At 40.1% G+C, this 16,014-nt stretch overlaps 1 protein-coding gene across 3 annotated transcripts in view; it reads right to left on the minus strand.

Moving 5' to 3' along the window:
* Window positions 1-2,070: 2,070 nt before the first annotated feature.
* LOC147700387 (uncharacterized) overlaps window positions 2,071-16,014 on the minus strand; it is a 52,717-nt gene continuing 38,773 nt past the window's right edge. Inside the window, exons 4-6 of one of the 3 annotated variants that reach the window (XR_015299420.1) lie at window positions 8,346-11,384; window positions 5,801-8,201; window positions 2,071-2,710 (exon numbers count right to left, since the gene is read on the minus strand). Coding sequence is in view for 1 of the 3 variants with exons in the window: in XM_086935752.1 (XP_086791878.1) it covers window positions 8,721-10,316 (1,596 nt within the window). In the remaining 2 variants the exon portion in view is untranslated. Of the gene's footprint in view, window positions 11,385-16,014 lie in introns of those variants that run through there. The other 2 variants (XR_015299419.1, XM_086935752.1) reach the window with 2 other exon arrangements.

Genomic DNA, 16,014 nt, shown 5'->3' on the forward strand with positions numbered 1-16,014 from the left:
AGGTTGAGTATATCATTGAAGTCACTAAACCTGTAGGTCTGGTAAAATCTTTCTGATTTTGAGAGGCCTGATGCATCAAAGATTCCATTCTAAAATAATTGTACAAAATTCATCAAAGTGGCCCTACGCATGAAGCCTGTTTATGGTCATTCTTTTACACTGCACAAATTAAACCCCTTGTGCTTTGGTTATGATTAAATAACTTTGCAATTAACACTACTGCACATGAAAATACAGCATGACATAAACAATAATATGCAAAGCTGCTGAGTGAAACTTACCTTTCTTTTAAAATTAGTTTCTAAACAAGTATTTCACAAAGTCCTAATTACCATGAAAATATTCCCTGTATAAATTAGCTTTTTTAAAGTAACAAATACAGTGAAAGAAAAAGAAACTATTTGTACATTATACTGGTCCATCACAGATTCACCTTCCATATAAAGTAAAGTTCTCCAGTGTGGTAGACAGTATGCATGATATCCAAAACAGACCATCAAATCATTAATCAAGCAGGTCTGCTTTGTTTGTGTAATGAATGACATTGTTTTATAGAGCGCGACAACTGCTCCAGCAGAAGCGTGCCGGCACTAGTTACAGGCAAAGTAACCAGAAGGACTATTGAAATGTCAAAGACAAAGACCAGGGGACTATTCACAGTTCGTTAAAAAAAAGTGAGTTTGTAGCTGATCACTGAACATGAACTCTGTCTGTATGTTCCTTAGATAATCAGGAAGCGAATTCCACAGCTGGGTGCCAGATAAGACGAAGCCCTGCCTCCTGCTCTGGATTTGGATATTCTTGGGACGACAAGCAGATTTTGGGGAGCAGACCACATAATTATGTGGGGCTGATATCTTTTCACTTTGCTCTGAATGTAGCTCGGGCCTGTCAGATTCACAGCTCTAAAAGTGAACAAAAGTTTCCTGAATTAATTCTTAGACTATTAGGAAGCCAGTAGAGTGTTTTCAGTCCCCTTCGGATCAAGTTGAATTTTGGGATATTAGGGACCAGGCGAGCCGTGGCATTTTGGACCTGCTGTAGTCTAGAAAGAAAGCCTTTGAGGAGCGAGTGTTTGATGGTAGAAATTTACAAAAAGCCCCGAGAGATTTCGTACTGCAAAGCATGTACCGGTTTTGGCATTGACTTGCGGTTTAAAAAACAGTGTGGTGTCAATTTGACAACCACGTTTTTGGCCATGAGGTGAGGGTAGGAGAGACACCCAGTTCAGTCGGCCAAATTCTCTCAGTATCCAGTGGAGAGGAGGTGCTGAAGAATGGGATCTCAGATTTATCTGAGTTCAGGCAGAGGCTGTTCCTAAACAACCAGTCTTCCACTTCCAAAAGGCATCCTTGAGAATTGTCTGTAGCAGAGTTATCAAGGTCATTGAAAGAACTAACTGGGTGTCATCAGCGTAGGACACCACATTCAAGTCCCAGTTTGAGCCACCGCTGCAAGGAGGCCATATAAATGTGAAGTAAAGTGTGGGCTGAGTCCTGGGGTACCCACATTCCAAATCATTGTCAATAGAGATTAGATTGTATCAAGTTAACATAGACGTTTGTGGAGTGTCTGATGATTGATTTTACATGTAGTTTAGTATTTCTGAGAAAAAAGGCTTCTGCTTGGGGAAAGAAGTAGTGCACATTATTTGCAGCTTTTCATAAAGGTTCTACTTTTCTAAAAAATAAGTTGCGAGTTCAAAATATTTTATTGAGTACAATAAACATTTTTAAAAAGCACAGACAGAAGAAACAGTACCTAATTACTGGTAATTATAAAGTTATATGAAGCATTGATAAATCATATCAGTATACGAGTGTATATAATATATCAAAATACAATAAGATAGTTATGAAGTTACAGTATTAGTAATAGAAAGTATAATTTAGATCAACATTTTTTAATACCTATGAAATATACATTCTGAAAAACATAGTAGTTCCGTTGTCTCCACAAAATTTCATATTTATGTAATGTAAGAGCAGGATGAGGAGAAGAAATTCTATCACCTTGTTGTGTAAATATAATCCATGCCCACCAGGTATGTGTAGAAAATAAATTAGCATCTTTACAATTTGACATAACAGATTTAATTGCCAAATATATGAAAGAATGCCTGATTAGTGACAAATATACAGGAAGGTAGAACAAACTGTTTACGTGTAATAAATTAGGACCATTTAATAGAAATGTTGAGATTTTCCAAATAATAGCCCATATGTCGAACCAAAAAGCATATATAATACTGGGCAGTCAAAAACTAATAAAAGCTTCAAAAGAACCATTAGTAACATGACAATACCAGCAAAGGCAACAATTCAGTGGTTTAGATTCGAACAGTCTAACAGGAGTCCATAAACAGTGTAATAAAGAGATTTGATTAATATAGGAAACTAGGATATTTTCTTGCAAACATTTGACATAACAAGACCGTACTGATGAGAAATATTTAAAGACAATTTTATTTTAAGTACCGTAACAACTGGAATAACATTATAGAAAATGAAGAATATAGTTCTTTAATTGATATAAAGAGACTGGGATAATATTTTCTTGCACACGTTGGATGTAACAAGACAATAGTGATGAGAAATATTTATTTAAAGTACCATAACAACTGGAATAACATTTAAAAAAATGAAGAATGGAGTTGCATAGAATTCCATGATTAGGGAGTTCAGAGGAGAGAGTAGGAAAAAAAACGTTTGTAGTTAATCAGTGAATGATAAAAAGAATCTTAGTATATTGACTTTTTTCGGATAAGTAAACAATTTTGGGATCTATACAAATTGTACAATAATTTATAGTTTGAAAATGATGGCTTTGTAAGATCTGCAGTAGCTTATTGGTGAGATGAGGACAAAAATAAATAATAATAATTTATATTATGATGTAGTTTAATAGCAGAATGTAACCATAAAGAGGTCTGTTTAGAATGTTTAACACTAGTATAAAATGATTCATCATGCGACAAGAGAGCTAGTTTTGTAGTTTTAGTAACTGGAGATTGTTAAAAGTTTTTGTAATGGAGATAGTTAAATTCAAAATTAGGGAAAATGATTAGTTAAATCTTCAAGTTTAACCCACATAATAGTAGAGGATGTGGCTCAGCTGCCAGAGCTGCAGACAGGTGAGGTGGGGGTCTGGGTTCGAGTCTCTGCATTGGGGTGCAACATCCTGTGATTCTGGGCAAATCACGTAATCGCCCGGTGCTCGTGGACAGTGTCTTTATACCCTCACGGTGATAAGCTGCGCTATATAAATCTACAAACTTACTAACTTAATTACCGTAGTATTTTGAACCAAAGAGGAACCCTGTCATACAATAGAGGCAGAGTGGTGAAAATAAAAATTAAATGCAACCATTTATGAAAGGATACCAGGGCTTAAAGATGCAAAATAGATAGCACATACAATATTTGCAGTACAACCATCATTTTTAATTTACTGAATTTACCCTCACTAAGATTAAGAAAGATCAATTTCTTATTTACATTTTTTGAATGGCACTTTAATTATCAAGTATACTGTAAGTATTTGTGAAAAGGATTCAGAGGAATTAGAGTTTATTTGGACACCAGACACTATTCTATTGTTTAATCATATTTGATGTGGATCATGCAGTTGGAGGAAACAATGATATCCTATTTACACTAAGAATATAATCTGAGTAATTTCTAATTCTGTCCAGTATTATCAGGATTGATGTCTCTTGATCAGAAATAAATAATAGATCATCAGCATATGCTGAAGTCTTAGCAGTAGTGTTGCCAAATCTTATACCTTTATTATGAGGATAATTCCATATAAGGTTGAGTAGAGGTTCAATAGCCAATAGGAAATAAGGGGAGAAAGGGGAAACCTGCCTAGTTCCTTTAAAGAGATTGAAGGATTTAGAAAAGTGGGCAGTAACTAAGAGTTTAGCTGTACAAGAAATATAATAAGCTCTGATCGTGTTTATTAACGGCTGACCAAAAAATGACAGCAATATACCCTGAAATAAAAATTGACAATTAACTTTAACAAGCACTTTTTCTGCACCTACTGCAAGTCAGCCTGATGATTTGTACCTGGGGCAGCTCTAGGATCATGGCGGCCCTGGGCAGGGAGCGTAGGTAGGGGGCCCCGGATGAGGGGGTCTGGGCAGGGCAGAGCACGGAGGCCAGTGAAGAGTGGGGGGTCAGGGTGTTTGGAAGTGGAACAGAGCCAGAGACAGCCAAATCCCTGCCAAGGGCCGCCACGCAAATAAGTATCCATCGTCAGAGGATTATTATATTAAGGATATATATTGGCGTGGTGGCCCCTGGGGTTTGGTGGCCCTGTGCAGGTGCACAGCTTGCACATGCCTAAAGCCGCCCCTGTTTGTACTATAGATGAATGGTCATGGTAAGCAAGTCTGATTTTATGCTCAGATAACCTTTGTCTCATTAAAGCGGCGTGGTCAGTGTGAATTAGCATTCCAAGCAGTCTAGTAGCAATACATTTAGCAGGGGTTTTACATTCCTAATTGACTAATGATAATGATCTGTATCTGGAAACAATTGTGGAATCTTTATCTGTCATAGGAAAAACTACAATCAAGACTTCAGAAAAGGAACCAGCTACAGCCGCAAATTGTACAAAATCTGCAAAACTGTAAGAAAAAAGATAATTGTGTTGCAAAAGTTTTATATAACTCAGCAGGAATGACATTTGGGATAGATAATTTTCAAGAATTAAGTGAAGCAATTGCAGATTTCTTTTTGGGAGAGAAATTAGGAGAGTTTAAGAATCTCTGTTGTCGTGAGTAAGGATAAAATACCCTTGAAAGATGTCAATAATTGTCCGAAATCTGAGAAAACAGAATGTGTTTGTAGTTTATCATGCTTATTACATAATTAACAAGGAGTTTCCTAGATCTACTGGCTTGGAAATACATCTTTGCTTCATTGTTTGATATTTGCAGGCCAGCATTTTTGCCAACCAATGAGTTATATTTGTATCTTAATTTATGTAGTTCTATTTTATAAACCTCATTATTTGAGGAGAAAAGAACCTTTCCTATTTAGTAATCTCATTTTAGTGAATTGTTTGTTTTCATTAACCGTAAAAGAGATAGTTAAATCTCTATTATAAGGCTTGAACACATCCCAAATGGTTACATTTGACATATTGTCTGCATCAACAGTAAAAAAAACTGTGTAAAATGATATATTAATTTGTTTTTGTGTTCATCTTTGAGAAGAATATCAGCATTCATTATTCAGTAGGATTTATGGAGCAAGGGGTGGCATATTTTAATTTACAAATATATCATAGCTTGGTGTAAGATATCAATTGCTTGCATCTTGGGACAGGTTATTTTCTCAAGATGCCAGTAGCTGATCAATCTAGAAACATGGTGAGTGGGGATTTGAGAAAAAGGTAAATTCTTTACTAGTGGGAAAATTAACTCTCCAAACATCTAATCATTTTGTGTTTTTGAAAAAAATTAAAACAAGAAACTTTCAAGAAGGTTTAAAGTTTGACGCAGAAAGTCTATTCAATAGATGGCCTGATCTAAAAATATGAGACTTATCTAATAATTGAAGGAACACTCTCAAGCTAAATAATTTCAGAAGTAACAGCTTTCAAAACAATTGGCTCATCTGTCGTAGGACCATAAATACTGACTAAATCCTAAAACTATTTTATCAATCTGTAATTTACAATTACAACATTTAAAGAGGAAGTTCTTAGAAAAAAGAATGGTCACAGCATTTTTCTTTTTGTCAAAACTGACCTTTAACCATGGAGGATCAGATCCCATCATTCAGATCAATTTTCTGAATCATACATATATCAGCATTGTGCCAAAAAAGGTATTCATTGATCTTTCTACACTTTATCAGATGTCTGAAGGGTTTGACATCTAATGATATACTTTAAGATGGACAATCTGAAGTCATACAAAAAACTGAAAAGGGGAGAAAGAATCAGAGAAGAAAAAGATTAATGAGATGAGAAGTATTGATAAGAAAAGAAATAAAAGTATCTTAAGACATACTAAAACAAATAACATACAACACAGAACAAACATAAATAATTAAATATTTAATAGTAGTGAAGCCCGGCGGGGCAAGCATAGGATGGAGAAGTGATGTGACACTACAAACCAGCTACAAATAATAGATGTGCGACAGAGGACCCAGCAGTATGATTCAAATAAACTACAAATCAACTAGATCTTGTTGGCTAATATTGATAGGATAATGTTGATCAAGAATCTCAATTACGTCCTTTTATTAATCCATCTAAAAGATTTGCATGATCGAAGGGTCGAAAAGGCCATATTTATATCCTAAATTCTAGAGTTGAGATAAAAGAGTTGTAAATTGTTTACTAATGGTTGCAATTTCTATTTCAAAGTCTTGATGAATTTAGATCGTATTACCATTCCCCATTCCATAAGGAAGTTCCTTGCCATGACAAGGTGGTGATGATGTAGTACTTTGAAAAAAAGTTGTTGAGGTTTACATTGGTTTGCCTTCCTGCTTTGACGGAGGAACCTTATCAACTTCAAATCACTCTACAAAAAAAGGTTTAACAGTTTGGATTGGAGTATTTTCACGTAATCATGACAGGCCTTCAGCTTACCCTTCAAGGTTAAAAATCTGGAGGTTATACGGTCTGTTGCGATTTTCCAAGTCAAGAAGTTGCTTGATAATTAGAGAGAGTTTGGAGCCAAGAAGAGATAATTGATTACTTTTAATCTGATTTTTTTTTATCCTAATTTCATTGTCTGAGACGATCTGAGATTATCAAGGAGAGGGTAGCAATATCACTTTGAATATGTTTAATATATCACGCTAATGACATCTACATGGCTCCGAACTGCCTGGATTTCCACTAGAATTGTATTTAGTGAAGGGTCTTTTGTCTCAAATACTTTACACTTAAGTGGTGGATGCAAAGGTATTTGTTTTCTTTTGTTGGAATTTTTAATCTATAGATTTCAATTCTTGAGACAAACTTAAAATCAAATTTCAGCAAACATAGATCAGTGCAAGATCAATAAATCGCTGTCAAAATAAAAAAAAGGTAATTGTTCCTGACATTTAATAAAGTCATATGTACCGTAGGCAAAAGCGGCCTTCTATTGAAACATAAAAGGAGCCGGCCTAGTGAAAGTCATTCAATTTCCTTACAAGGGTGCCGCCTCCCTAACAGAAGTTTGAAATTATAAACGGAGGCATTATTGGAGCAGGAAACCATACACATCACAAAGGACGAACCAGAAATGCTCTCAACTTAAGCAAGGCACAAACCTCCGGTCCTGCAGAGCAAGAGAACGGCATCAGTTGTCTTATCTTTGTTGGAAGAGCTTGTTCCCCGGCCAGTGAGTACCAGCTCACAGTGCTGTGTCAATCCGGGTCACGTGCAAGCTCTGACTCCCTAAAAATAAGCTTCATTCTCTTACCCCATCCTCTGCAGATTTGGTACAGTCCAGTTTGTTGAACCTATGTAGTACACAGTGCTTCTCCCAGAGTATATCAGAAATAAAAACAATGTTTATATGTCTCATAAATCATTCTTGTGCCCGAGTGTGCAGTGCAGATTGAATGTTATGAAAGTGAAAATTCCTGTTTAAAAAAGGATACATGTATAAAAATGAAATCCTTTTAGCAAAATTGTCCAATAAGGCAAAACAGAACCATAACAATATTTATACTAAAGTGGAATATGCACACAAAGCAGAACAAATATTTCGAAACTGGATTGTTGTTTACAGGTACAACAAATATTAAGAGTAAGTGAAATCAAACATGTTTAAAAAAATACACAGTGTTTTTGATTAAAAAAGAAATAGTGACATCATAAGGATGTACAGATGAATCAACGTCACGAGGATGTCTACTAAAACAAAATAACAAAGATTACAAATTGAAATTTACCTGGATTTTAAAGTTTACCATCTGTAGGTGCATGCATGTAATGGAAAAAGTGCCTCATGGTCAACAATGTTAAAGGTTACGGAGATACTGAGCAATAGGAACAAGAGATGTCTCTTCTACTAGCACATATAAGGCATCTTTAACAGCGGGAGGGTGGAATCAAGGTGTTCTAACATTTTTTCCAAGGCTAGGAAGGGCAGTAATAGAAAGCTTAGTTGACATTAGTGAGGTCCAGAAACTGTTTCTTCACAAACTTCCTACTTTTGCATGCTGAAATGTGACAAACTCTTCCTTTATTTTTCTTTGATGTGTTTGTATTTAATGACAGCAATTAATAAATTTGGGATAGACTGACACTCATCCCATATTCGATCTATGTGTATCGGTTTTCCGCTGTGTGAATTTACTTATACACAGGTGATGCAAAACAAAGGAAGCGCTTCCCACATCCATTACGAGAGAATGCTATTTTCCATTTTGTGTGTTCACTAATTGACCATTAGGTATAATAAATCATGAAATCTCTTCACAATTTACAAGTGGTGTCTTAAGAGAATTTATGAATAGGTGAAACACATGCTGAATATTTTATGTTGTTTTCTATGTGAGCTCCCTGATGGCATTTAGGTTATGTTGACTAATTCCGTACATATGTATGGTTTGTTCCCTGTGTGCATATGCTGCTGGACTATTAAGGCAAATAAACAAATAAAGCTCTTTCTACTTCAGTGCACGTGTTTGGGGTTTCCTGTGTTTGCTGATGGCTCTTTGGATGTGCTGATTTAGTCAAAACTCTTCAGAAATTCACTGCATGTGTATGATTTTTTTCTTTCCTGTGTGTGTTCGCTGGTGGATCTTTAGGGTTCCTAACAGACGAAAGTTCTTCCCACATTCACTGCAAGAGTATGGTTTTTCTCCTGTGTGTCTTCGCTGATGCATTTTTAATTTTGATAACTCAGTGAAGCTATTGTTACATTCACTACAAGGATATGGTTTTTCCCCTGTGTGAGTTCTATGATGGAGCTTTAAGTATGCTCTTTGAGCAAAGCTCTTTCCACATTCAATGCATGTGAATGGTTTTTCTCCTGTGTGTGTTCGCTGATGTTTTTTTAGTCTATGTATCTCGGCAAAGCACTTTCCACATTCACTGCAGGTGTATGATTTTTTTTTTCCTGTGTGTATTAGCTGGTGGCTTTTTAGGTTTCCTGACAGACGAAAGTTCTTTCCACATTCACTGCAAGAGTATGGTTTTTCTCCTGTGTGTTTTCGTTGATGGATCTTTAGTTTTGATAAATTAATGAAGCTATTGCTACATTCACTACATGAATATGGTTTTTCCCCTGTGTGTGTTTGTAGGTGGCGTTTAAAGCTAGATGAGAAAGGAAACTTCTTTCCACATTCACTGCATGTGTATGGTTTTTCCTTGGTGTGTGTTCTCTGATGGAGCATTAGGGCCCCTCTTTGTGCATAGCTCCGTCCACATTCACTGCATGTGAATGGTTTTTCCCCAGTGTGTGTTCGCTGATGTTTCTTTAGATTAGATATCTGAGTAAAGCACTTTCCACATTCACTGCAAACATATGGTTTTTCCCCTGTGTGTGTTAGCCGGTGGCTCTTTAGATTTGTAGACTTACGAAAGTTCTTTCCACATTCACTGCAAGAGTATGGTTTTTCTCCTGTGTGTTTTCGTTGATGGATCTTTAGTTTTGATAAATTAATGAAGCTATTGCTACATTCACTACAAGAATATGGTTTTTCCCCTGTGTGTGTTTGTAGGTGTTGTTGAAAGCTATATGAGAGAGAAAACTTCTTTCCACATTCACTGCATGTGTATGGTTTTTCCTTGGTGTGTGTTCTCTGATGGTGCATTAGGGCCCCTCTTTGTGTAAAGCTCCGTCCACATTCACTGCATGTGAATGGTTTTTCCCCAGTGTGTGTTCGCTGATGTTTCTTTAGATTAGATATCTGAGTAAAGCACTTTCCACATTCACTGCAAACATATGGTTTTTCCCCTGTGTGTGTTAGCCGGTGGCTCTTTAGATTTGCGAACTGACTAAAGCTCTTTCCACATTCACTGCAGGTGTATGGTTTTTCCCCTGTATGTGTTCGCAAATGGTTCTTTAGTGTTAATAAATGAGCAAAGTTTTTTCCACATTCATTACAGCAGTAAGGCTTTTCTCCTGTGTGTGTTCGCTGATGGCTCTTTAATTTTGATGAATAGGTAAAGCTTTTTCCACATTCATTACACCTGTATGGCTTTTCTCCTGTGTGTGTTCGAAGATGGATATTTAGATGGCCTGAGAGAGTAAAGTTCTTTCCACAGTCACTGCATGTATTTCCCTTTTTTCTTGTATGTGTTTGATATTTGACCTGTAGAGCAGATTGCTCATTTAAACTCATCTTACATAAATAGGTTTTTTACTTAATTGCTGCTGCTGACAATGTAGGGATTATGAGAGATTAAAGCTCTTCCCACAAACACACACCGGTATGTTTTTCTTATATTTTTGTTTGTGAGTGAACTCGTAGTTGTGATGGTTGATAAATACTCTTGACACATTCACTGTGTCTTTATAGGTTTTCCTCAGTGCATGCTTGCTGACACTGCTTCAGTAGTGAGGAGGAACAAAAGCTCTTCTTAAGTTTGTTGTGTGTGTATGTTTTTTCTGTAAGGTTTAGTGGCAAAGGGTCAGTTATGTATTGCCATAGATCCTATTAATGTGTTTCCCAACTGACTACTGTGGTTGCTGACAAACTGACTGTATTTTAACATTCACTGCAAATTTGTAGTATTTGCAATGTATCTTTTTCTCTCTATAATAATGCTGAATGGTCACTGGAATGCTTGCCAGACTGATCAAATATCTATCAGGGCTTGTGTCTTCAAGGCAAATCAAAATATTTAAAGTCTGGGACCACAGAATAGAAATCACAGTGTATTTACTATAGTCTGTATTTTCAATTTCAGGCAGTATTTATGAAACATACAAATAAAAAACAAGCCTTGTTACCAAATCTTTGCATTCTAGGACAGTGTGCTGCAATGTATCTAGTCAAAAACTTCTTTCGTTGAACTTTCAGAAGTCTGCTTAACAACTCACCTATGACCTTTTTCTACAGATTGTAGGGTTCATCAACAAATCTGAGTTTATAATGGTCTAACACCACACTATGGATGTTATCCTGTTGGGATCTTATCCTGTTAGGATCTAATAGTTATCTCGGACGAAGGGTGATATCCGGTATCTTTTAATACTGGATGAGTGTCCTCAGCCGCTTTAAGCCACCGGATTGCACTTGATGTTTTTTGTAGGAATTGTCTGTTGAGCTGCAAGATTTTTACAGTGCTGTTATATCTATAATTACTATTTGCCGTTATTTCGAGCTCTTCTTGAATATTGGACAGCTTTCGAGTATTAACGTATTTTCTTCATTACTCTTCATCTTATGTATTCTCGAATGTGCTCTCTGTGGATGCAAAAATATTTGTAATCTCTGAATGTACAAGCAACATAAAGAACACTATGCAGAAGACATAACTACTTTTTTTCAAATACGTTGTACACTATAGGCCTGATTGAGATGTTTTTGGTTTTGGTGTTAGTACCGTCACCATTAAGGGAACCTTTTTCCTGCCATGGTGAGGGTACTATGCTTGCCAAATTTGGAGATCCCTGGCCCAGTGGACATCCCTTGCATTTACAGGACCCACCAATGTGGCAGATCCTGTAAATTCATTGGCAGGGTCCCTTACAGCACCATCAGCATGATGGCATCGTCCACTTGCAATTTAAATTTTATTTTCAAAAACTAAATCCCACAGCAGGATTTTGTTTTTGAAAATAAAAAAAAAGAACAATGAGCCTCTTATTATGGAATTGTTCTTCCATGGCAGGGGACCATTAAAAAGTTTGAACTTTTACATACCACCATGTTTTAGGCGGCGGTTTGTACTCTAAATCTGGCAAGCACACTGTCAATCTTCCAACAGCCCTTTATTTGTAGGGCCGTCAGAGAGATATATAGGCAGAGGAGACTCAGTAGTCTCCGCTGTCTACACACTGAAGGTCCATGTGCCTATAAATTAGGTGAACAGACCTCCTGATTGGCAGAAAGGAGTAACCTTTTCTGCCAGCATCTAAAATCAAGGCCTATATATTTAATCACTGTGCCACTAAACACAAAAATATTAGTATGCAAATAAGCCTTGATCCTGCTCCAAAAGTATCGGTCCAGTATGAACAAGAGTCCATGTTCCTATAAATGGCAACAAAAGCAACCACATAATAGTTGTGACATTGCTGGGCCTGGTCAGTGAGTTACAGCTTAAGTCCTAAGGCACAGCAAGACAATTATTGAATACATTTCCACTTAATCACGTTTATATCTTAGGGAATAACATTACAAAGAAAACAAAACACAACATGGCTATTTAGAAAATTGAAATAATAGAATCCTTCTCACAATGAAAACCAAAACATAGATTGACAAGAGTATTGGGTGGCATTTCAATGATAATAGTCTGTACGTTTATTTCAGAGAGTGGCCGCCAGGCAATGCCATATCCTCTCAAGGCTCTTTAGAGGCACTGATACTTTTGAGTGACGTTAACATGACCTGGTGGACACAGTGTGGATACACATAGACTGGTTTTGTGTTTGAAGATGCTGAATTTAATAACTTGAAGATGGCACACTAACAGTTTGGTATTTAGGGAGGGGTAGTTCTTCGTATTTACATTAGAAATGGCAGTAAGGTTGGCATGTTGAAAGTTCGGTCACAACTCTCCAGTCTTGAAGAAACTGCTGACAATCATTTGAGGTGACCCTGAGATTTCAGTGTTTTACAGGCCATGCTGAGCTCAGACAGGCAACAACCAGTTCAGCCGATGCCATCCGAGTGAGAGGAAGATGTGTGGGGCTAACTGAAGCCACCTGGCTCAAGGCTCAAGCACCTGCTAAAATAAGCTCTGGGAGTATTACATTTAAACTGACACATACAATAGTTGGCTCCTAAGGACCTACATAAGTTATACAACCGTACGAGGTGTGGAAATCACAGAGCAGATTTTTATACAAATAAGATAGTCCTGTCCACTACTAGGGCTCTAAGGAGAAAAGAGTAAACATATTGAATGAGGGTGTTTTAAACAACAAAATACATGTATTGCTTTGACCCTACTATCAGGCAGGCGAAGAACAGCCATACACTGACTTGACCCATCAGGTTCATGGCTCTCCAAGTGGCTTAAAGCTGTGGCTTACTGGCATGCTGCTGAAAAGATTCACATGTAGCGCATAAGAATGACCCTAAATGTAATGTGGACCTGGGAACCGGATGTAAAATGCTGTACAAAGTGCTATATGCCTCATAAATCTTGCCTCTCTAAAACATGCCCGCATTTCATTGAATAAATGACAGTCTTCCAGTAGAGTGCCCATGTAGGTATTAAGTATAACTGATTTAGAACGGTTCTACTTTGAAAATATGTATTACACTATAATTGATACCTTGTCAGGTTGGTATATCGCCCACATCATACTATGTTTGTTGTCTGTATTTAAAGACCAATAAAACATATTGCAAAAATATAAATACATACACTGTGAGTGCACCAGAAATTGGGAGCTTGTAGATCATCAAACACAACCCAGAATACATCAAAATAGATTAGTGATTCTTACTGGTGCAATCAGTGCAACTATAACTGTCACCAAAAAAACCTTTTGGGAGCTAATAACTTTTCCCAACTCAATCTACACCTCTATTTAATGCGATGTACAAGAACAGCAGCTCAGGAAAGACGCTTATCAACCAGCCACAACATCACAGACAAGGAGCCTCCCTCATACAAGGCCAGAAGCCTGCCTACTACACTTGAATAGCAAGTAGGGGTGGGCAGAGTTTGGGGGTTTGCACTATGCAGAATTGTGCGGAGTTACATTAAAAACTCTGAAGAATTCCGCGGAGTTCCGCTCCACCCTACAACCGTCTCTCGGTCCCTTACCTTTCACCCCTCCCACTACCTATATTTCCACTGCACTCTTCACCCATCCTCCCCTCTCTGTCGTCCAATTCCCTGCTAAACCTCAGATGTCTCCTCTCCCTCTCCCCCTCCATCTATCACGCCCTTCTTTCCCTGCTGCTATCTCCGCTCCGACTGTACAGTCTCCCAGCGCCTCCCACACATCCCTCCCTGCTAAGGAAGGATCTCACCGTGACACTCCTGCTCTGCGATCCCTTGTTGGGACATGATGCGATCTGCTGAAAGTGCAGCGTTCTTGTGACTAGAAAGTACCACCGCACACTAGTTTTCAAAGAGCTGAAGGTTGGCGCGATGATCAGGGGCGTAACAAACGCCCCCGCAGACCCCGCAGTGCGGGGGGGCCTCACTCTCTACAGTTAATGAAGGGGGCCCCCAGGGGGCCTGGCCCCCTCAGCTCTTCTGAGGGCTGTGAGAGAGGCCTGCGCTGAAGCAAGCCTCTCTCCCTCTGTGTCTGAAGCAGGTGCAGCCTGCTCCGTGGCGTTCCCCTCACCCCCTCCCTCTGACTAAAGAGAAACAAAGTATCAACATTGTTTCTCTTCAGTCAGAGCCGGAGGCAGGCCCGGGACAAGGACGGGGCCCCAGAGACAACAGTCCACTGCTCCTCTGAGGCAGCACAGAGCCCGGCCCCCCACTCTCTCCTCTCGATAAGCAAAGCCCACCCCGAGAAGAGACAGGGACACAGAGGGGGTCGGGGCCCCACCCCACAAGAGAAGAGAAGAGACAAGGACAAGGATTGGGTGGGGGCCCGGCCCACCCCACAAGAGAAGAGAAGAGACAGGGACAAGATGGGGTGGGTGCCCCATCCCACAAGAGAAGAGACAGGGACAGGCCCCCACCGAGAAGAGACAGGGACAAGGATTGGGTGGGGGCCCCACCCCACAAGAGAAGAGAAGAGACAGGGACAAGGATGGGGTGAGGGCCCCATCCCACAAGAGAAGAGACAGGGACAGGCCCCCACCGAGAAGAGACAGGGACAAGGATTGGGTGGGGGCCCCACCCCACAAGAGAAGAGAAGAGACAGGGACAAGGATGGGGTGGGTGCCCCATCCCACAAGAGAAGAGACAGGGACAGGCCCCACCCGAGAAGAGACAGGGACAAGGATTGGGTGGGGGCCCCACCCCACAAGAGAAGAGAAGAGACAGGGACAAGGATGGGGTGGGTGCCCCATCCCACAAGAGAAGAGACAGGGACAGGCCCCACCCGAGAAGAGACAGGGACAAGGATTGGGTGGGGGCCCCATCCCACAAGAGAAGAGAAGAGACAGGGACAAGGATGGGGTGGGGGCCCCATCCCACAAGAGAAGAGACAGGGACAGGCCCCACCCGAGAAGAGACAAGGACAAGGATGGGCTGGGGGCCCCATCCCACAAGAGAAGAGAAGAGACAGGGACAAGGATCGGGTGGGGTGGGGGCCCCAGAGACAGCACTCTCCACTTCCCCTCTGAGGCAGCTCAGAGCCCGGCCCCAACGCTCTCCCCTCCATAAGCAAAGCGCACCCCACAAGAGAAGAGAAGAGACAGGGACAAGGATGGGGTGGGGGCCTCAGAGAGCAAGAGCAGGAGACAGCACAGAGCAGTGCTCGGGACCCTGACAAGGGTGGGAGTGGGGGCCCCCAGAGAGAGCATTCGCATCCGCAGGAGGGGAGGAGGAGGGCCGAGAAGGGTGCAAGGCAGAGGGGGGAAAGGGTGCAAGGCAGAGGGGGAGAGGGATGCAAGGTAGAGAAGGGTGCAAGTCGGAGGGGAGAAGGGTGTAAGGCAGAGGGGAGAAGGGTGCAAGGCAGAGGGGAGAAGGGTGCAAGGCAGAGGGGAGAAGGGTGCAAGGCAGAGGGGTGAAGTGTGCAAGGCAGAGAAGAGAAGGGTGCAAGGCAAAGAGGAGAAGGGTGCAAGGAAGAGAGGAGAAGGGTGCAAGGTAGAGAAGGGTGCAAGGCGGAGGGGGAGAAGGGTACAGGGTAGAAGGGAGAAGGGTGCAAGGCAGAGAAGAGAAGGGTGCAAGGCGGAGGGGAGAAGGGTGCAAGGCGGAGGGGAGAAGGGTGCAAGGCAGAGGGGAAAAGGG

This window comes from Lissotriton vulgaris, chromosome 8, assembly GCF_964263255.1.
Source record: "Lissotriton vulgaris chromosome 8, aLisVul1.2, whole genome shotgun sequence".
In the NCBI taxonomy this organism is placed as follows: domain Eukaryota; kingdom Metazoa; phylum Chordata; class Amphibia; order Caudata; family Salamandridae; genus Lissotriton; species Lissotriton vulgaris.